The sequence below is a fragment of the Hevea brasiliensis genome, chromosome 4, assembly GCF_030052815.1.
Source record: "Hevea brasiliensis isolate MT/VB/25A 57/8 chromosome 4, ASM3005281v1, whole genome shotgun sequence".
Lineage (NCBI taxonomy): Eukaryota > Viridiplantae > Streptophyta > Magnoliopsida > Malpighiales > Euphorbiaceae > Hevea > Hevea brasiliensis.
This window is the reverse complement of record NC_079496.1, coordinates 19521026-19542510: the sequence shown is the minus strand read 5'-3', so window position 1 is coordinate 19542510 and position 21485 is coordinate 19521026. Positions and strand designations below refer to the sequence as shown.

The window sequence follows — 21485 nt, the reverse complement described above, 5'->3', positions numbered from 1 at the left end:
TTCTAAATTTTAATATTCTAATTTAAGTGTGAAAGCGGCTGAGTTTAAGGCTATCAATCTCATTTTTGTGGCAATAGTACTGGACGTAGCATCAAATAAACTACGTCGTTTTATTTTAAAGTCGAGTACACATTCAAATCGATCACAATTTGCTGCTAAAAACCCTGTGCACGAACAGCTTAAGTCCTTCAGCCGCCGCACCACTTTGAAGCCGCCGCCCTACCGTCTCATTTCCAGTCTCCTCCTTCTCTTTATATTTCATAAAATCCAATCAATTCTTCATCTGTTAGTAATTTTTCTTTCCTTTTTTTTTTTAGTAATTTTTCTTTCCGTTTTTTCTTTTCTTCGTTTCCAATCACAAAACTCAACATTTTCAATTCTCCCTTCTGCTGAAGTCCCTCTTATAGTGAAGGTACTCTCTTTTTCTTTCTGGGGTTTTGGCTACGCAAATTGCTCTTATTCTTGAAGCTTGGATTTGTAGATCACTTGAAAATTTTTAAATATTGCTAGTGCAAGGAAGTTTGCATTGAAGCGCCTAAATTCACGAAACAAGCCTATGACTCACAATTCGACAGCCCCTTCTTGCATTGTGTTATTAAATATTTTCTTTTTTTTGGTAGTGATTCTGTATTTCTCACTTTGGTGCTCAAGTTGATTATCAATGGCTGCAAGTTCTGGGATTGAATCGAATGATGGTGCTTCAAGCTCAAAGGAAGCTGAGCCTGAGACGCCCCAGATTCCGCCTTTTAGAATGCCTACAATGGAAGAGATTCGTGCCCAAGAAGTCTGGAACAATTGTGCTATTCGCAGTGTTGCAAGTGGAGTGATGGGTGAGACTATGGTACTCTCCTTTTTGGGATTTTACGTCCCATTTGGTTTTGTTTAATTTCTAATATTTCCCATTTTGAGTTACTTTCAAGTTAATTTTAAGAAAGATGTTTCTTTCTGTATCGTACTGATTAGGGGAAAGAATAAGGTGAGGAAGTTTTCACTCCCCTGTCGGGATGAATAATATATTCCTTTTTTTTTGGCGAAATGATTGTCCCTATTCAACCCAAGCAATTGCTTATTCTGACCTCAGGTGAGAGTTGGTTTATTTGTCATGACTAATGATTTCCCAATTATGGCAACATAAGCTTAAGTTACTTTTTTTTTATTATTATTTTAAATGATAGAATGGGTTAATTTTGTTTGACTCCCAAATAAACAAAACTGAAGAAGAATTCATTGGTGTATAAGTATTTTGTTTGGTATTCTTATTTGAGGTTTAGGTGGTTGGATAATAGATAGAATTTGAATGTGTGGATGAGTTGTCTGTGAAAGAGAGAATGAGGGGAAATGAAAGACTTATGAAGAAGATAAACCAAGTTTCATTTCTCAGTTAAAAAAAAAATGTATTTCTGTCGCCTTAATTTTCTCTAATATTCATGTATAAACGATTTAAATTTTTAACATTCCTTGTTCTGCATTTGCTTCTCAACTATACAGTCTCTTTCATTTCCTATTTCTTTTCCTTGGTTGCTTAGTTAACTTAATGTGTTTGTTTTTTTGCTATGGAAATGTTTGTAGGAGGTGGGCTAGGGTTGTTCATGGGTCTGTTTCTAGGTGCGTTGGATAATCCATTAATGCAAGAAGAGATGACTGCAAGGGAGCAGTTCATTTATACTGCAAAGCAAATGGGGCGAAGAAGTTGGAGTTCTTGTAAGGCATTTGCAGTGATGGGTTTGATTTTCTCAGCTTCGGAGTGCATTGTTGAAAAGGTATCATTGAAAATGAGTGAATGACAAGAGAAAAATATATGATTCTATTTTAATTTAGAGTATGAATCCTTGCTATTGGAACTTATATTGTATTGTTGTTTGAAGGCGCGGGCAAAACATGATGTTACAAATACAGTTGTTGCAGGGTGTGTAACTGGAGGTTCAATGTCTGCAAAAGGTAACTTTTTTCTCTGTTTCTGTTCAATTTCCTAGGCATGAAGAGATCCAGTTTGAGAATAGTAGTCAGACATTTTTATTGGATTCAGCATGTATTTCTTTTTGAAGTTCAATTTCTATCACTTCTGCTTAAGGATTCCACCTTAGCTTTTACCAATAAAAGAAGAAGAGGTCTTCCGCGTGTGGGGTGGTTAAGGGAGGCCAAGTGTGGGGAGGGGCTAACTAACACATCTATCTGTCTGTTGATTTGTTTTGCAAAGATTTATATATATATATATATATATATATATAGAACCAAAATATCCCCTTGATTCTTTTTTTTTAGTCCATTTGCTTTATCATGGCATGCATTTTTCAGCGAAGACTAGAAGTCATATACTTAATATTCTGTTAGTCACATTGAAGATACATTTCCCAAGATTATGTGCTCATCTTAAATAACTAAAACAACAAACTCATTTATTTAGTAACAAAAGCTCCAGCCTAACGTTATTTTGACATACATCTTGAGAAGTAACTGGAGGTTGGATATTCCAATTCACTTCTTCAACAGCCTTATGCAACACTCAAATTTGCAGTGACCTCAAGGTCTTGAAGTTGCAAGTATGTTGGTTGCTGAGTTGATATTTTCCATTTTCACATGTTAAAAAATGTTTAACTTAGATTAAATTTTGTAGAAATTGCCCAATTGCAGTTTGGGCATGGTTTTTGAGGAGGCTATTTTACAATATAAATTCTTGTTTTTCTTGAGTATCTTGTTAGGGAAAACCCAACTGCTTTCACGTACTGTACTATTTTTGCAGTCCTAGTGCATTACGAAAGAATTTGTTAGGCAATATATTTATTAGACCACAAGAAGGGAATTTCTGGAAAAATACTAAGCATTGTGTTTAAATGACAAGATGATAAAATATTTTAACTGTTATATTATTATTATTATCTATTATTATTATTATTATTATTGAAATTGGCCCATGCATGCATCTGGTGTTTGGGGCTCTGCTGGAACATTGGAAAGAACTGACTTCTTCGATAGCCATTGAAATTTATCCTTCTTCTTTCTTATAATTTTTTTCTTTGTTTGAATTGTAGTCATTACTTGGTGAAATTAATTGTTGAGTTCTTTACACTATATAAAATGGTTTCTTGGAGGCCCATGCATGCATCTTGTGTTTGGGACTCTGCTGGAACAGTGGAAAGAACTAACTTCTTCCATGGCCATTGAGCTTTATTCTTATTCTTTCTTATAATTTTTTTTTTCTTTGTTTGAATCGTAGTCATTAATTTATGAAATTAATTGTTGAGTTCTTTACACTATATAAAATTGTTTCTTGGAGGTCCTATTCAATGACAAAAGTCAGATTGTGTAGTCGATAATATAGAATATAATAGGAGTGCAGTTTTAAGGTTGGAGACTCTTGAATATAATATATCTATTTTATCAAACCATTTAAGCAGCAAAACATTCAAAGATATCAAATGCCAATTGCTTTGGCATTTCCTGATTGATTACATTTCTATCTATCAAAAGAGTAAGCCTTATCCTTTTCTGGCATCTTTAAATTATCCAGTTATTTGAAATTTGTTCCTCAAACAGAGCCAGGGTAGACATGATTAAACTGTAGTGGAACACTTTTGCTGACGAAAGCTGAGTCTTTTGGTGATTCAATGTTGGGGGGGGGGGGGGGGGGTGTCATGTTGAAATTATTTCAAGTATTATTAGAACAGCCACCACCACCAACATATTTGTGTTCCAAAGCAGTATTTTCAATTCCAGAGAAGAACATAAATTAGGGGGAGAGAGAGAGAGAGAGAGAGAAGAAAGGGGAAGGGAAATAGTAGAAGGAAGATAGAGAGAATTAGAACGTAGAGAGAAGGGAATAGAGAGAAGAATTTATTGTAATTTGATATTTCTTGGATAGTCCTCTCTTACCTCCCCTCAGTTATTTATACAACATCTATTCTACTAACTGTTCCGCCAAATATAACAACTACTTCAACAACTAGACAACTCCTATAATAGCTATCAACTTATCTCAACTGCATCTACTTATTCTACTCCCTTCACCATACAATTACTGTCCTTGCTAATATTCATAATATTCCCTACTTGAAATCATTCTTGTCCTCAAGAATGAATGAGGAGAGCTACAACTATAACAGTGAAAGGAAAGACCAAAATCTTGAATTGGGAGATGAACATATGCCCATATATGAGTAGCTTCCTTGCTATTTTGACTAGAAAAATTGTTGCCTCTATATTCAGAAAATAAGCATATATTGTAGCAGCAGAAAATAACCCAAAAGAAAGAATCAAAATGTTGAAGTGAATTTTTTTTTCCCTCTGCGCCATATGACATGGTCTTCTTTCTTTGCCTTCTTAATATTTAATGTTCATCTTCCATGAAACTTATAGGGTTACAACCGCTAGACTTACTATCTTGGCTCCTAATTTTGCCAATTGCATACAATATCCACACTTTTTGAACCCCTTTATCTTTTTCAAAAACATTCCCAAAAATTTCTGCAGCAAGAATTTCAATTTTAGCTTTTGCATCTCATTGTAAACTCTGGTTTCCTATCATTACCATTCTCATCCTTCTCCTTCTTGTAGTCTTCTCTTGTACCAGACAAATTAGAAATAAGATCCTGCTCCTGCTTCATCGCAGTGCACTTGTCTTTCTTATTGGAAGTTTCATTAGGGCTATCTTGTTCTTCACTTGACTTTTCAAGAAGTGAATCCTTGACTGTAATATTCTCCTTCACTACTTGAATTGCTTCCACCAACTTGTCTATGTTCTTTTGAAATTACTTCTCATATTTCTCTAATTTTTGTAACAACAATTCTTCCTGCCTTCTTAATCTTTTTTCGACAACTTCCATAATCCTATCAAGTAACTTTTGTTCTCAAGGATGGTCTTCATATTGTAGAAGGCTGGGAAGGATGTCACAAAATTTTGTTTCTTAGAGAAGAAAAATTATAGGGACAAGGGAAGAAAAGTTGAGACAAAAATAAGGATTTCAAGAATTTAAAGAATAGAGAAAAGAAGCCCTAACTGGGTAGAAATTGGAAATAGAGAGGTTAAGAAGAATTTGATAGAGGAAAAGGGAATAAGGTAGCTCGCATGAGAGAGAAAAAGAGAGAGCAAAGAAAAAAAAATCTTTTTCTTTTAATCTCAAATATTTGTGGAATTTGGGAAAGTTTGGTGAGAGATGGAAGGAAAAACAAAAATTTCAAGAAACATGTTTCCTGAAACATTGGAAATGTGAAATTAAAGAAGGAAATAGAAGAAAGAACTAGAAATTAACAGAAGAAGAGAGAACTTGATTTAAGAAGAAAGGAAGAGGAAGAAGAAATAGAGGTTAGAAGGCAAAGAAATTTCAGGGAGAGAAGGAACAAGAAATAGAGAGAGAAAGAAAGTAGAATAGAAGAAGAAGAAGAACAAGAAGAATAATAGAGAGGAGCAGTTTTGAACAAGATGAATAATAGAGAGGAGCAGTTTTAAGAAAGAAGAACCTGGAATTTAGGGCCTGCCATGCACCGAGCCAAAATTGCAACTTCCCTTAACAGATATGAAACAATGCCCAAACGAAATCAAGCTTTGATACCATTTGAAGAATATAAATTAGGGAGAGATAGAGAAGAAAGGGGAAGGGAAATAGTAGAAGAAGGAAGATAGAGAAAATTAGAGCTTAGAGAAGAGAATAGAAAGAAACAGAGAGAAGAATTGATTGTTTTATTGATATTTCTTGGATAGTCTTTTGTTACAACTCTTCAGTTATTTATAAAACATCTCTTCTGCTAACTGTTCCTGTCAAATATAACAACTACTTCAACAACTATAAAAATTCCTATAATAGCTATCAACTCATCTCAACTAAATCTACTTATTTTACTCCCTCCACCATACAGTTACAACCCTTATTAATATTCATAACAATTTGCTTTATCCTTTTGGCATTTTTTTCTTAAATTACCCAATCGGTTATTCTCCTTAAACAGAACTAGAATGTAGAGGTGATTAAAACCGTGGTGGATCTCTTTGGCTCAATTGCGTCTTACTCTTAACCAGTGTTGTCAAGAGGCGCCTGGTCACTCAGTCCGGGCAAGGCAAAATCTAGGCACCTTGCCTGGGAAGCCTCCAGGCGAGGCACCTTCAACTAGGCGCTGCCTAGGTGCCCAAGCAACACCCTAGCGAGCGTCACTAAGCACCCAAAGCGAGAAATTAAAAAAAAAAAAAAAGGAAAAGTTGAGAATGAGAAAAGCTAACCTGATTTGTTTTCATCTATTGGCGTCCACATGATGACTAGAGAATTAGGATTTTGAGTTTGCATGACATAATGAATGAAATTGAACTATAATCTAGAATTTTAAATTATATTAAATGTTTTATGATTTTTGTTTTAACATTTTGTGTTATTAGAGGAACACTTTTGATCTTAAACCTTAAAATATAAAATATATTATGAAATATGAATGAGAAATTTGACAATTTATTGATTTTGTAATATGTTAGACTTTTTTGGACATTGGATATTTTTTATTGTTTATTATTTTAGAATAAATTAAGCGCCTCACTTTGATCAGGCGAGTGCCTCAAGTGATGAAGGACCTTCTCACTTTAAGGGCGCCTAGCGCTTTTGACAATACTGCTCTTAACTAGCAACATCACATTCCTTTTAGCAATATTGAAATCATTAATTGTTGTTATTACCACCTGCATCCTGTTATCATGTCAAGCATGATTTAGCTGAGACCGCTTATTTCACTTTAAGCACAGAATCTAAACATTTTGAAAAGAAATTGTGGCATGAATTTTGGAAACTGCCAGTCTTCTAACCACAGGACAGGCTGTGGAAGCTTGGCTTTAAGTTCTACAGTCTGTTTTTACCTTGTCAGCAACGTGATCTCTTCATTTAGCTGCTTCATCCTCTCTAATGCTTTTAGGAGTCTCAATGGAAAAAGAGACCCAATATATGTCCTGAACTAACAAGCTATAATTCAGTTCCTTTTTTTTTTTGGTATGCATCTTTCTGCACTCTATGTTTTCTTATTTACTTATTTGTTCTTTCTAGGTGGTCCAAAAGCAGCTTGTGTTGGCTGTGCTGGGTTTGCTGCATTCTCAGTTTTGATAGAGAAGTTCCTGGAAAGACATACTTAACCAGTATCCTGCATTCCTGCCCCAGTTTTTGCCGATGCTAGTTTATTCGAGTCTTGATAAGTACATAGCTTGCCTATGGAATTTACATTTTTTGCCCAATCCTGTCAATTTTTCACTCCAAATGAAATTCATATTCAGTTATGAAGGCGAATCAGATTGAAAGACAAGTCTCATAATGCTATAAGTTGTGCAATTTGTTATACTTTCATTGGCAACTGTATTAATATTTTGGATATCTGCCATGGATATCCTGACACATAAATTTTTAACGAAGAAGATGACATCAACTCATCAAATATATGGCTGTATCTGATTTATATTATTTCTGAAAGATTATTCAGGATCTTGTATCTGGCAAATGTAAAAGTGTAAACCATTGCGGAAGTTGCATATTTATCCTACATTAAAAGCATATAAGAATTGATTTTTTTAAAAAAAAAAAGCAAGTAAGAATTGAAGATCAATTCTCTCTCTCTCTCTCTCTCTTCCCCTCTCTCTCTCAAATTTCTTGAGACTTATCCATTGAAAATTTTTTTTTTATGAGCAAATTAATGTGTTTGTATTTTGGTTGAATTAGATTCGGACTCACATTCAGATTAAAAAAAAAAATAAAAAGAAAAAAAATATCAAAATATAATTAATCGATAAAATTTTATTTAGACTTCTTTTATCATAAATTTAAAATACAAATATGTGAGTTTCATCTAAATCTCACCATACATGTATTCTGAGTTCATGATGAATTGAGTTTAAGCGATACTTTTCCCAACTAATGTAGCTTATGGCCATTACCAGGGGGAGATGGACCTTCCCTTAGGAGCCTATCTTTGGATGAATTCTTTGCAAAACTTTTCTTGTTAATAAAAGATGATTGAACATATGCACTATTGCCATTAGGTGGGATTGAAACTTCATGAGGCAAAACATTAGCACTCTTTGCAAAGGCAATCTCTTCATCATCAAGGACTCTGCATTTGAAAAGTTGCATAAGAGATGCTAATATGAGAAGAAAAATGAAAAACGATGTCTTTAAGCGAGCCATATTAGAATGGAGTGAAGGGTTTTGAAGCAAAAATAATCAGAAGGAATATTGTGCCTTGTTATGCAATTGCTACTCTTGATCAAACATTCATATACTTATATATAATATCGTATGTGATGGTTCTATCATCTATGTTTGGAAGTTTAGTCTTTTTGGATACAGTTGCCAAACAAAACTTACCAAAATCAAACAAAACTTACCAAAATCAATCTATTTGATTTTGGTAAGTTTTGTTTGGCAACTAAACTTCCAAACATAGATGATAGAACCATCAAACACACACACACACACACATATATATATATATATATATATATATATATATGCTTAATTTAATGGCTTTAATTTGAGAAGAAAAGGGAACTAAGGATCAAAAGTTGTTGGAGCAATATATTTAAGTTGTAATAAGATTGTGTTTGGCACGATCTATAAGTTATAATTTTAAGTTACATATTTGTTTAATATATTTTTAGATCTTATAAGAAAAATAAGTGGGTGGAGAAAAACCTTTCACTTTGGTACTTAGAAATTAATTTAACCTAATGATTTATTGTATTGTCCTTATTAAATTTTATAATTCCATTGTACACCCTTATTGTATTTTTTCTCATATTCACGTTAAAAAAATTTGTTTTCCAGCAATAATTTTATAGTAATTTTACAAAATTTAAAAATCAATTTCTATTAATTTTAATAAAATATCTATCTATAAAATATTTGTTTATTTGATTTAAAATTATATTATATTGTAATAAGAAGGAAATATATTTTAATAATATTATAATAAAATATTGAGTTAATAAAATTTATTATTTGAAAAAATAATTTAGTACAATTTCTAGTCATTATAATATTAAAAGTAATTATAAATTGTTTTTCCTATCAAACCTATCCATCCATTATTTTTATAACAGTCAGTAAAGATTTATGTGTTGAGTTTGCCATGGTCTCTACTAAAATGGTTAGTAATTTGACTTGATTTTTCCCTTGCTAAATATTGCCTTGCTTTTTTCCTATTTATTACCGACGTGGGATATCCAACAACTCTTAACAAAATTCTTATACATATATATCAAACTTTAAAAAATATTTTCTACATTTTTTATCATTTGGTGCATTCAGAAAATTCGTCAACGAAAAATATTTTCCTGATCAAAAGAAAAACTAAGTTATTATTAAGGAAAATGACTTACTCTTTTAAAAAGAGAAAGTAATTTTTCAGAGTTTAATTATTTTATTAAAATGTGAAAATATTTATATATGCATGTTATAAATATATACTATTAATTTAACATTATAACTAAACAATAAAAAATATTTTTATAGAAAATGTTTTTAATATACAATACATGTTCTGTAAAACAAATGGAACGTAAAATGTAGATCATATTCATATATGAATTGAAGATCAATTTTCTCAATATAATAAGGCTTTTTTCTAAATTTTTTAAGACTTATCCCTTGAAATATTCCCTTTATGAACAAATTGTGTGTTTGTATTTTGGATGAATTAGATCCGGATTCAAAATTAGATTGAAATTGGCTCAAATTGGGTTGAGTTGGAACCTAAACTAGTTGGAATTGGTAAAATTTTGTTTGATCTTTGATTTCACCAGATCTTGGACATGAAATCAATAGTTCCAGACTAATTTACACTTTATATGATAATTTTTAATTTTTTTATTTAATTTTGATTAGAATTAAACTTAAAACTTATAATTTTAAAAAGTACTTCAAATACTCAATCATTTGGCTTCAGTTGGAATTTAAATTTGGAATCTTTGGAGACTACTCCAATACCATTAAATTAAAGCTCATTAGTTAATAAAGTGTACAATTGTTAATAAAGTATACATAAAAATAAAAAATTCTAATTTTAGAAATGAAACAAAAGTATAATATAGTAAAATCTCATGGGGTTTTACTATTCATGCACAACCATAATACAAGACATAGATATAGATATCCAAGTATAATCAATCGAAAAAGACTTATCTAGACATGTTTTATTATTGATTTAAAACACAAATGGATTTCACTTATTTTACATATAAATTCTTCCTAATCAATGTAACTACCTATGGCCAGCACCAAGGGGGAGAAGAACCTTCCTCAAGGAGCCTTTCTTTGGATGAATTCTTTGCAAAACTTTTCTTGTTAATAAAAGATGATTGAGCATACGCACTATTGCCATTAGGTGGGATTGAAACATCATGAGGCAAAACATTAGCACTCTTTGCAAAGGCAATCTCTTCATCATCAAGGATTCTGCATTTGGAAAGCTACATAAGAGATGCTAATATGAAAAGAAAGATGAAAAACGATGCCGTAAAGCGAGCCATATTAAAATGGAGTGAAGGGTTTTGAAGCAAAAATAATTACAAGGAATATTGTGCCTTGTTATGCAATTGCTTGCCTTGATCAAACATTCATATACTTAGACATATATAATATTATATGTGATGGTTCTATCATCTATGCTTATGTTTGAAAGTTTGGTACCAAATTGATTTTTTTTTTCTTTTGGATACAGTTACCTAACAAAACAAAACAATACCAATCAATGCATTTTAACTTTTAAAACAGTGATATTAGAGGAGTTGTGAGATTTGAATTCGAATCTCAATTGGAACTAAATGTACCAAAAAAAAAAAAAAAACAAAAAACTAGACCAAAGTATAATTTTTTGAAAACTATAATAGGATGATTCTAAAAAATCTAATTGGATTTCCATGCCAAATTATAAAATTGTTAACTTATGATTTGCATAAATGGATGCTTAATTTAATGGCTTTAATTTGAAAAATATAGGCTTTATTTCCTTTTGTATTTTAGGGGATTGAAGGTTCTCTTCCAGGAAAACAAAGCATACCACTTTTTTGTTAGAATTAATAGACCAAATCACACACATGAAGACCCAAGAATTTAATTTAAACATTAGAATTTAATTTAAACATTCTTGCTCCCAATTTATTTTTTATTTTTTTTTTTTATAGTTTGAAAATTCTTAAATGAAAAATAAGACTTTCATGATTAATTAAACATTTAACTTCTTAAATTATGAGGTAGATTCTCGATTCTATATAAAATTAGGAGTTAGTCATTCCATAAGGATTATTTTAAGATTGCATTTGTCTGAGATTAATGGACTAATGATCAAGCCGGCATTGGCATAGCACAGTGGCCACGACATCTTTGTAACAACCTGGGAATTCAGGTTTCGAATCCCTTTATTGTATAAAAAAAAGTACTAGGGATTAAAAGTTGCTAGAATAATATATTAAGGTTGTAATAATTAAGGAGACAACGAGGAAAGGGTTAAGAATAAGGAGTTTGTCTTCAAATTTTTTATTAAAAAATTCTGACTTTAATTTTATTTCACAAAAAATCTCTCTAACTTGTAATAATAAGTTTTTATATTAAAAAAATCCTCCTCTTTACCTTTATTTTGTTTCACAAAAAATCACTCTAACTTACGATAACAGGTTTTCAAATTAAAAAATCTTCCTCTTTTTCTGAAAGCAGATTGTTAGTGATAATATTAGCATTTTTATGATAAGTTCATATGATAGTTGAAATAGTTAGTGATTTTTAGTGTGAGAGGAAAGGAAGTAAGAATGTAATTTTTTTTTTTAATTAGAAAACCTGTTATAACTAGTTAGAGGAATTTTTGTGAAATAAAATTAAAATTTATGAATATTTTAAAAACAAATTAAAAATAAGAGATGAAAGTAAAATGTAAGATAAAGTAGTATATATGGTGAATTTAGTGATGAACAATTTTTCTGACCCAAAAAGTGTGAATAATTGTCAATAAAAATCCACGTGTTAATGTTTTTTTTTTTTTTAAACACCATGTGTTAAGCTTGGGTCTTGCTTTTTTACCATTTACTACTGATGTGGGATATCCAAAAACCCTGACATAGAGTCTTGTACATATTTATCAACCATTGAAATTATATGAATTTTTATCTAGATCCAATGATTCACATTAATCGAATGTAAACCATATCATAGGGGAAAAAAATAACAAAGGTGGTACCAAAACATCGTGTGGGACCAGAAGAACATGAGGTTCCTGATAGCCTTCGCCCTTATCTTGCAGTGAGTGGACTTCTATTGTCATGAGGAAAGTTATTGGCTGAAGCAATATGTAAGACTAATATTTTCCATTATCTTGTAATCAGAGAAACAAAAACATTTAATTTATAAAATAATATACTCATTTTTGCTTATATATATATATATATAAGTATATATATATATATATATATGTGTGTGTGTTTCTAGTGACCAGCTCCAGGACTGGGGATAGAATTTATTAAGATGCGATCAATCTTGGAAAGATGGGAAGCTATTAGCCTTTCGTAGACAGCCATTGCATGCGCTTTATCACTAGGAGAAGGTGGAGGCTGTGGCAGTGGCAGTGGCACAGGGCCCTTGAGAAGGGCGCTCAAAGCAGTACTAGAATTGTCCTTCAAAGAAGGGAACAACTTCCTTCCTTCAAAACAGGGTACAATGCGGCAGATTACTACAAGAACAAAGATGAATATGACTGCACTGGAACGAGCCATGCATGCAAAAGTTTACTAGCTAGAAGCTTATTACCGTAATGGATTAAATAAGATTTGGGCTGTGTGGTGGAGGAGATAAGGAAATTAATTACCCTTTTATAAGCTTATTAGAAGGGTTGAGAAACGTGAGGCTTTAGTTATGGTTGGCCGAGTCACTGTGTTTTCGAAGTTGACAAAAGAAAATGAGCAGCGCATAGTAATACAATTTTTCATCAATGGTGGGATTTGGCCCAAAATCATTTGGGGTAGGTACATTTCAACTAACTATGCCGGCAGGCCTGCTATTTTCTTGCTTTTTCTTTTCTTTTTTTTTTCCCCTTCATTTTTGCTGCCTCCGTGTTACTATAAATGCTTTGGATTACCAATTAAGCAATTAAATGTTGAGAAATGTGGGATAGACGGATTAGTCTGATTGATTTTTTTTACTTTTAAGATATAAAAAATTGAGAGGTTTCGAGTTTAAATTTCTGCGCATATTTATTTTAAAATTATTTATTAAGAAATGAAGAGAGTTACCTCCCACTGTATACTTCATCAATTATACTTGGTTTATTGTGCCTCGTATCTCTTTAAATAGGCAGCAAATAAGTCCCAGACTCAAGTTATTAGGTTTGTGGGTGGTTTGCACTATCTTCTTTTAGATTGAGTCATTATATTGTAAATTATTATATATAAAAAAATTTAAATTCATTTTCAAGTTAAAATATTAATATTCTTTGAATAATTTAATTTTAATTATTTAAATTTTAAGATTAAAATTTGAATTAATTTAATTAATTAATTTTGATTTAGATGATAGGAAGTGCCAAGTTGACCACAATTTGTGGAACTTGTTGTGCATGTATAGGCTATTAATTACTTGTTGGTGTAAGAGTAGTCTTACTTATTTGAATGGCTAATAACAGAAATGAAAGCCAGAAAATTGACAATTAACAGTGTTTTCAATGTTATAGGTTGGTTGAGTACAAGTCTTTACAATGTGAGTTACTATTGCAAGAGTTGACAATTTCAAAGAATCCAATATTGGACTCACTCACCACTACTCCTTTTGTGTGTGAATATATATATATATATATATATATATATATATATATATATATAATTTTTTTTAAAACATTATATCCCAATCAATATCTCAATAATAAAGATTTGAAATTTCTAGAGACTTTCTTTTAAATAAATCATTTCTAAAACAAAAATTTAATTGAATTCTCACACAATCATATTTAATTTTATTTTTTTAATATTTTTTTAAATTATAAAGAATTTGAATTCTTTTATTTCAAATATGAATCCTTATTTAGAATCTATAATTTTAGAAAAATTCAATTCAATTGATTTTTTTTTTGTCAATTCTCATATTTAAAATAAAAAATTAAATTTTTCATTTTAAAAAATTCATTTTTAGAGAAACAAAAATCAAGCATGATTACATAAAAATTCAATTGATTTCTTTTCTTACAAATGACTTATTTCAAATGAAGGTAAAATTTGACAACAAAAAATTAAATTAAAATTCTTATAAAATTCTAATTTTTAAAAGAAAAAATTAAAAAAATTCCAAATTCATAGAAAAGATATGAGCTCGCTTAATTCATTACAATTGTTGCTCCTTCAATAAAAGGGAAAAAAACAAAAGAGCACAAAGTTTGGTGGATTACTGATATTAACTGTGTTTTTGAAATTGGTTTCATAAGTGAATCAATAAGTTCTTCTATAAATTTGATTTGATCATCTAGTACAATCTGGTTTTCGATCAAGTTTAATTAAAGTAGTTTTTGATGAATTCCAATTAAATTTGCTCGTGCATTGTTTAAATCATTTATTATTTTATTTTAATAATATATTTTAATATTTATTTTTTTTATTTTATATTTTTATAATCATATTATAAAATTTGGTTAATGATAAAAATTTTAATTAATTCTAATTTTATTTAAAATATTAATAAATAAATAAATTAATTAATTAATATATTAGTTTTTAATTAATTAATATATATCAATAAAATGACAAAATAAAATAAAAAAAATGCTATTGGATGATTTTGAAGTATCATTATTAAATTTTTAAATTTTAAATATAAAAAAGTTTTAAAAATAAAATTTTAAATTTTATAAATAATGATAATTATTAAAATATACAATATATTATTTTTAAAATAATTATTTAAATATGTTAATATAATTTTAAAATAATAAATCATCCTTTTTTATGTAATATAAAATTTAATTAAAAATATTAATTTTAGAGATATATAATATGATAAGCAGAATTTTATAATAAGCGAAGTTATTTTCTTAAATGATATTGTAAAAAAAATTTAAATAATTATTTTTTTATGAAATAAAATTTTAATAATTAAAATTTAAAAATATTTAAATAAAAAATTGATATTTAACATAATAAATTAATTTTTTTATATAAAAAATAAAAAAAGGGCTAGACCTTATGATCTTACGAAGCAATTTTTAGGATTAGCTTTAATATATGTATGTATAGATTATTTATTAGTCAGATATATCATATTTGAATCGAAAAATTGACCCTATTAATTTGAATTTAGATTAAATATATAATTTAAATATTTTAAATAAAAATAAATTTTAATTTAATTCAAATATCAGGTATTCATAATAAGGTTAAAAATTAAAATTTTAAAATAATTAATTTTATTTTATTATTTCAACTTCATTTTATTACAAGTCAAATATGCTCACCTCTAAGCTTCGCCCATGCTAACTACATTAATTACCATTTAATTATGAGCATTACATGGTATTGTATCATATAAGAATTAGAAAGCAAGACGAAAATTTTTGCTTAAACTCAATTTACTACGGATTTAAAATATAAATATATGGAACCTATGTATTTAATAGACAAGTTTTATCATATATTTTATATCTTAAATTCATAATAAATAAGAAAAATCTTGTGTGTATATATATATATATATATATTTATGATTACATGTGGGATTTGAAGAAATACACAAAATTTTTATACATATGGTTGAGGGGTGTTCTTTTTGTTTTTGAGTCAGAAGCTTTTTTGAATGGGTGATGACGTGGGGAAGTGTAATCCTTATGCTTTCTAATGAGGCATCGGGCCTAGGGCAAAGATGCCTTTGTGAAAGAAAACTAAGTTGGTGATGTAGAGGTCCATCGCCACAATCAAGGTTGTCTTTACTCTTTCTTTAGTTTAATTAAGAGCACCAAAATGCCTACAAACAAACAGAAACCATTATCCCAAACTAACATTGGAAGACGAAATGAGAAAGTTAATTAACACAAACAAAACAAATCAAAATGCAAAACCTTATTATCCCTAGAAATTAAGGGCACATCGGTAGCATAATTTTTAGTGCTTTCTTAAATACAAATTTTCATATTTTTAAAGAATGAGACTCATAATTTTATATAATGAGAGTATTTATTTCAAAAGCACATAATAATTCCTTAAAATAACTAATTATGCAATATATCGGAAGCATTGATTTTTAGTATATGCATCCTTCTTTAATTTCTTGTATAATAATTAAAAACGTTAAATAATGAATTTAACTAAAAAATCTATACAAATATTTAGATTAAATACTTTCATTTTATAAAGTAAAAGGTTATATATTTAAAAATATAAATTTTTTTTTTGGAAAAAGGGAGAAATTCTAAATTATACTCATCACTAAGGTGAAGGAGATGATATTGACTATTGAGGGAGTTAAGAACATACATTGAAACAAGCAATGCGCCTTCTCCAAGCCTTCTTTACTTTCTTAAGCTTAGAGAAAAGCTCATCTTGAGAGCAAACATTGCCCGTGGAGGCCAAGAAAACCCTTCTCGGAATCGGAGGAGACCAAAGATCACTCTGCTTATAATCAAAGTCATATTGCGATGCATCGAAGAACTTCCCCAGAAGCCTCTCAGATGCCGATTTCGAAACCATTTGAACGCTTGTCAATGATGAAGAACTTCGTCCTGGTGATGAAGATGATGGCGATGATGACGACGACGCCATTGATGATACCTTTGATATATTCGACATTGAGAGAGAGAGAGAGAGAAGTTCTATCACATGCTATATGTTATGTATTGGTTGGCTATATCTGTGCATATATGAGGGCATACGAGCAAGATATATATAACATATGGAGACCCTTTTGATAGCCATTTGAATTTTGAATGGTTTAGAAAGTTTCTTATACGTTGGAACACATGAATCCATTTCTCTGGAATCTGGAGCACTGTGTATGGTATGTATTACATAGACACTATGATGAAGCTTTTTCTGAGATATAAAAGGCCATATCACCAAAGGTTTCATCTGACAGTAGTAGACCTCATCATTCAAACTTTTTGTAAGCTTCCATAGGGCAGTTGCTTGCCAGTTTCATCGACTTTGGTGCATAGACAGAATAATTTTTCGAATAGAATGCATGTGGTGCAAGCAAAATAATATATATATATATATATATATATATATATATATATATTGATCAATTAATATATATCAAAATATAAAAAAAAATTATTTATTACAATGCCCAACACTTATTGATTAATATATAAAAAATAAATTTTATAATTGTATACATATCCTGTGAATTGCTTGTTTATTTAAAAAAAAAAATTAGTATCTTTTTTTATTAATTATGCGTTATTTTGCTTTGCTTTCAATTTAATTTCCTTTTTAAGTTTCTTTCATTGCTTTTTTTTTTTCAGCATTAGAAGGGAATACATTTTAAAGTGTATGGTTGCTTATGTTTTGCAACAAATCTCCAACCCAATAAAAATAAATTTTCTCATAGAGCACACAGATGCATATTCATTGGCTATGTCCTTGGTTATAAGGCTTACAAATTATATAATTTGGTTGCATATTCATTGGCTATGTCCTTGGTTATAAGGCTTACAAATTATATAATTTGGCAACCAAATGGATTTTTGCATCAAGAGATATTATTTTTCAGGAAAACAATTTTCCTTTTACAAAAACAAAGTTACAGTTGCATAATGATCCTTTAATTCCACTTCCAGTAAATGATTCAGGCATTCAACATGTTTCACCTACTACTCCAAACACATCACACCCTTCTTCCTCTCCTATCAATTCTCACCAGCCTTTTACACAAACTTCTTCACCAGAAACTCATATCACCTCACTAATTTTGTCACATTCCTCCATTCCCGCACCTGTTCCTATACGGAAAAGCACTTGACTCACTTCAAAGCCTCAATGGCTAAATGATTTTATAGCCACTGTTTCCAAAGTCCCTCCAAATACTGATTTCAATAATGATACAACTGATGGTCAATTGGTGTTTGCAGGTACTACTTCTCAAATTTAGAGTCATAAAAATTCACCATCTCATTTTCCTTCTTTACCTACCACATTACAAATTTCCCCTCCTAAATATAGTCATGACTACATGTGTTTTGTAGCAAATGTTTCCCTTTCTGCAAAACCAAAGTCTCATCAGGCAAAGGAGGACAATAACTGGGTTACAGCAATACAAGCAGAGTTAGATGCATTAGAAAAGAATAATACCTGGCAATTAACTCAACTACCTGCAGGGAAGAAGGCAATAGCCTCTAAGTGGGTATTTCGGATCAAGTACAAAGCAGATGGACCCTTAGATAGATACAACGAAAGACTAGTTGGCCAAAGGTTTTAACCAATTGCCCGGTGTTGACTATGTGGAGTGTTTTTCTCCTATTGCAAAGCTAGTTACTGTCCGGATGTTCATAGCTATTACTACTGCATATAAATGGTCCATTCATCAATTAGACATCAATAATGCTTACTTACTATTAGAGATTGATTCAAAGTGACAGTTGTTTTATTTTCTGACTTTGTCTTAGACACGTTTTGTTTTTCTTCCTAAAATTCTGGTTGTTTGTTAGTAGTGGGAGCATTCTTGATATAGTGCCAATTAATTTTGCTATTTTATTGTTTTCAGTTATTGTGTTAAGCCTATTTAAAGGCCACTTTGGTTCATGAATAATATGTCTTTGTATGTCAAACCTTTTTGCAGATTTGTGCCCACCATATGTTTGATTAAATTTCTCTTTGAGAACTAGTTATCTCTTTGCTGTCCTCACTTTATTGCTTGCTGTGATTACTTTATTTTGCAGCATTTGTGAGTTCTAGTGAGCTATCTTACGTTCCTTTCACAATAGAAGTAGTATCAGAGCCAGGTTCGATTGTAACCGGGCGTACGACTCATGGCATCTAATGGCAATGCAATGAATATTTCTCAACCATCAATTCCAATCTTCAAAGGTGAATGCTATGAATTCTGGAGCATCAAAATGAAGACATTATTCAAGTCTCAAGATTTGTGGGACTTGGTTGAGAACGGGTATCCTGAACGAGATGAAGAGGCTAGACTTAAAGAAAACAAGAAAAGGGACTCCAAAGCACTGTTCTTCATCCAGCAAGCAGTGGATGAGTCAATTTTTTCAAAAATAGCGGTAGCAAATACAGCTAAAGAAGCATGGATGACCTTGCAGACGGCGTTCCAAGGTTCCTCAAAGGCAATCACAGTAAAACTCCAATCACTTCGCCGTGATTTTGAAACCTTGCAAATGAAAAGCGGAGAATCAGTGCAGGATTTTCTGTCTAGAGCATCTGTAATAGTTAATCAAATGAGGTCTTATGGAGAAGTAGTTACTGATGTGACTGTTATTGCAAAAGTGTTACGTAGTTTAACTCCAAAGTTTGATCATGTAGTGGCAGCTATTGAGGAGTCGAAAGACTTGGCTACTTACTCATTTGATGAACTAATGGGATCTTTACAATCCCATGAGGCAAGGTTGAACAGGGCAAATGAAAAGAATGATGAAAAGGCTTTTCAAGTGATGGGGGAGTCATTTAAACAACAAGATGACTCAAGAAAAGCATTAACCAGAGGACGTGGTAGAGGAGGATATCGCGGCAGAGGTGGTGGCAGAGGTGGTAGAGGTAGAGGCAAAATTGGTGGACAAGATGAGCAAGGGCCAACAACAGAGAGGCAGAAAAATTACAAGAGCAATATCCAGTGCTATAATTGCAAGCAGTATGGGCATGTGAAGGCAGAATGCTGGAGGAAAGAAAAGCAAGCAAATTTTGCAGAAGATGAGGAAGAGCTCAAGCTATTTATGGCCTCTCAAGATGACAACAAAGCCTCAAGTGACATCTGGTTTCTGGACAGCGGGTGTTCCAATCATATGACTGGAATAAAATCTTTGTTTAAGGAGCTTGACGAGTCATACAAACTGAAAGTGAGACTTGGTGATGACAAACAAGTGCAAGTTGAAGGCAAAGGCACGGTGGCAATAAGCAAAGGCCACGGTAATGTGAAGCTCCTTTACAATGTTTATTTTATTCCTTATTTATCACAAAATTTGTTAAGTGTCGGACAACTTGTGTCTAGTGGATATTCAATTATGTTTGATGATGGCTCATGTGTGATTAGAGATAAAAAATCAGAACAGATTATTGTAGATGTTCACATGGCACCAAACAAGCTTTTTCCACTTGAAATTTCCAGTGTTGAAAAACATGCTCTTATTGTCAATGAAAATAGAAAGTCTAGATTATGGCATTTACGGTATGGGCATTTGAATGTAAAGGGTCTGAAATTACTGAGTCAAAAGGAAATGGTTTTTGGGTTACCTAGAATTGAGTCATTAGATTTGTGTGAAGGGTGTGTATATGGGAAACAATGTAAAAAACCATTTCCTATAGGAAAGTCTAGAAGAGCATCTGAATGTCTTGAGCTTGTACATGCTGATTTATGCGGCCCCATGAAAACACAATCATTGGGTGGGAGTCGTTATTTTCTGTTGTTCACAGATGACTATAGTCGCATGAGCTGGGTTTACTTCTTGCAATTCAAATCAGAAACTTTTGACACTTTCAAGAAGTTCAAGGCACTTGTTGAGAAGCAAAGTGGAAAAAGCATAAAGGTCCTTCGCACCGATAGAGGAGGAGAGTTCATGTCTCAAGAATTCAATCAATTTTGTGATGAACAAGGCCTACACAGAGAACTAACAGCACCATATACACCGGAGCAAAATGGAGTGGCTGAGCGCAAAAATCACACTGTTGTTGAAATGGCAAGAAGTTTGTTAAAGGCTAAGGGAATGCCTGATCATTTTTGGGCTGAAGGTGTTGCGATTCTTTGTATATTTGTTGAATTTGTCACCAACAAAGGCTGTCCAAAACCAAACACCGTATGAAGCATGGAGTGGAAGAAGGCCTTGGGTAAGCCACTTAAAAATATTTGGTTGTATTGCCTATTCATTGGTAGATTCACATAATCGCAGCAAACTTGATGAAAAATCTGTGAAATGTGTTTTTGTTGGTTGTTGTACTCAATCCAAAGCATATAGGCTTTACAATCCTGTGAGTGGCAAGGTGATTGTTAGTAGGAATGTTGTGTTTGATGAAGAGGCAAGCTGGTATTGGCAGGAGAAATCAGATGACATTCAGTTCAAGATTCCAGCAGAAAATGAAGGATCACCAACCATTAGACAGCAAGCAACCCCTCCAAACACTCCTAGTCCATTCTCATCAACCTCACCAAGCACTACTTCTTCAAGTTCCAGCAACAGTAGTGCATCTGAAGGTGAAACTCCTCCAAGAAAATTCAGATCATTGGCTGAAATTTATGAAGGCACACAAGCCTTGTTTGTAGCTGATCCAACAACATTTGAAGAAGCAGCAGAAAAAGAAGAATGGCGCAATGCAATGTTAGATGAGCTTGAAGCAATCCAGAAGAATG

At 31.3% G+C, this 21485-nt stretch overlaps 1 protein-coding gene across 3 annotated transcripts; it reads left to right on the top strand.

Annotated features, from left to right (window-relative positions):
* Window positions 1-118: 118 nt before the first annotated feature.
* Window positions 119-7458, top strand: LOC110644979 (mitochondrial import inner membrane translocase subunit TIM22-4). 3 transcript variants are annotated; one of them, XM_021797964.2, is made up of 6 exons: window positions 123-285; window positions 396-412; window positions 621-830; window positions 1570-1760; window positions 1866-1938; window positions 7014-7458. In XM_021797964.2, the coding sequence occupies exons 3-6, from the start codon at window positions 662-664 to the stop codon at window positions 7097-7099; spliced, it is 519 nt and encodes a 172-aa protein (XP_021653656.1). In that variant the 5' UTR covers window positions 123-285; window positions 396-412; window positions 621-661; the 3' UTR covers window positions 7100-7458. The 3 variants fall into 3 exon arrangements, with proteins under 3 accessions (XP_021653655.1, XP_021653656.1, XP_021653654.1); XM_021797963.2 differs by having other exon boundaries at window positions 119-412; window positions 652-830; XM_021797962.2 differs by having other exon boundaries at window positions 126-412.
* The last annotated feature ends 14027 nt before the right edge of the window (window positions 7459-21485 follow it).

Coding starts and splice junctions, on each gene's coding strand:
- LOC110644979 (XM_021797963.2), top strand. CDS start 662: ATGGCTGCAAGTTCTGGGATTGAATCGAATGATGGTGCTTCAAGCTCA. Junction 831..1,569: donor TGTTGCAAGTGGAGTGATGG/GTGAGACTATGG, acceptor AAATGTTTGTAG/GAGGTGGGCTAGGGTTGTTC. Junction 1,761..1,865: donor CGGAGTGCATTGTTGAAAAG/GTATCATTGAAA, acceptor TGTTGTTTGAAG/GCGCGGGCAAAACATGATGT.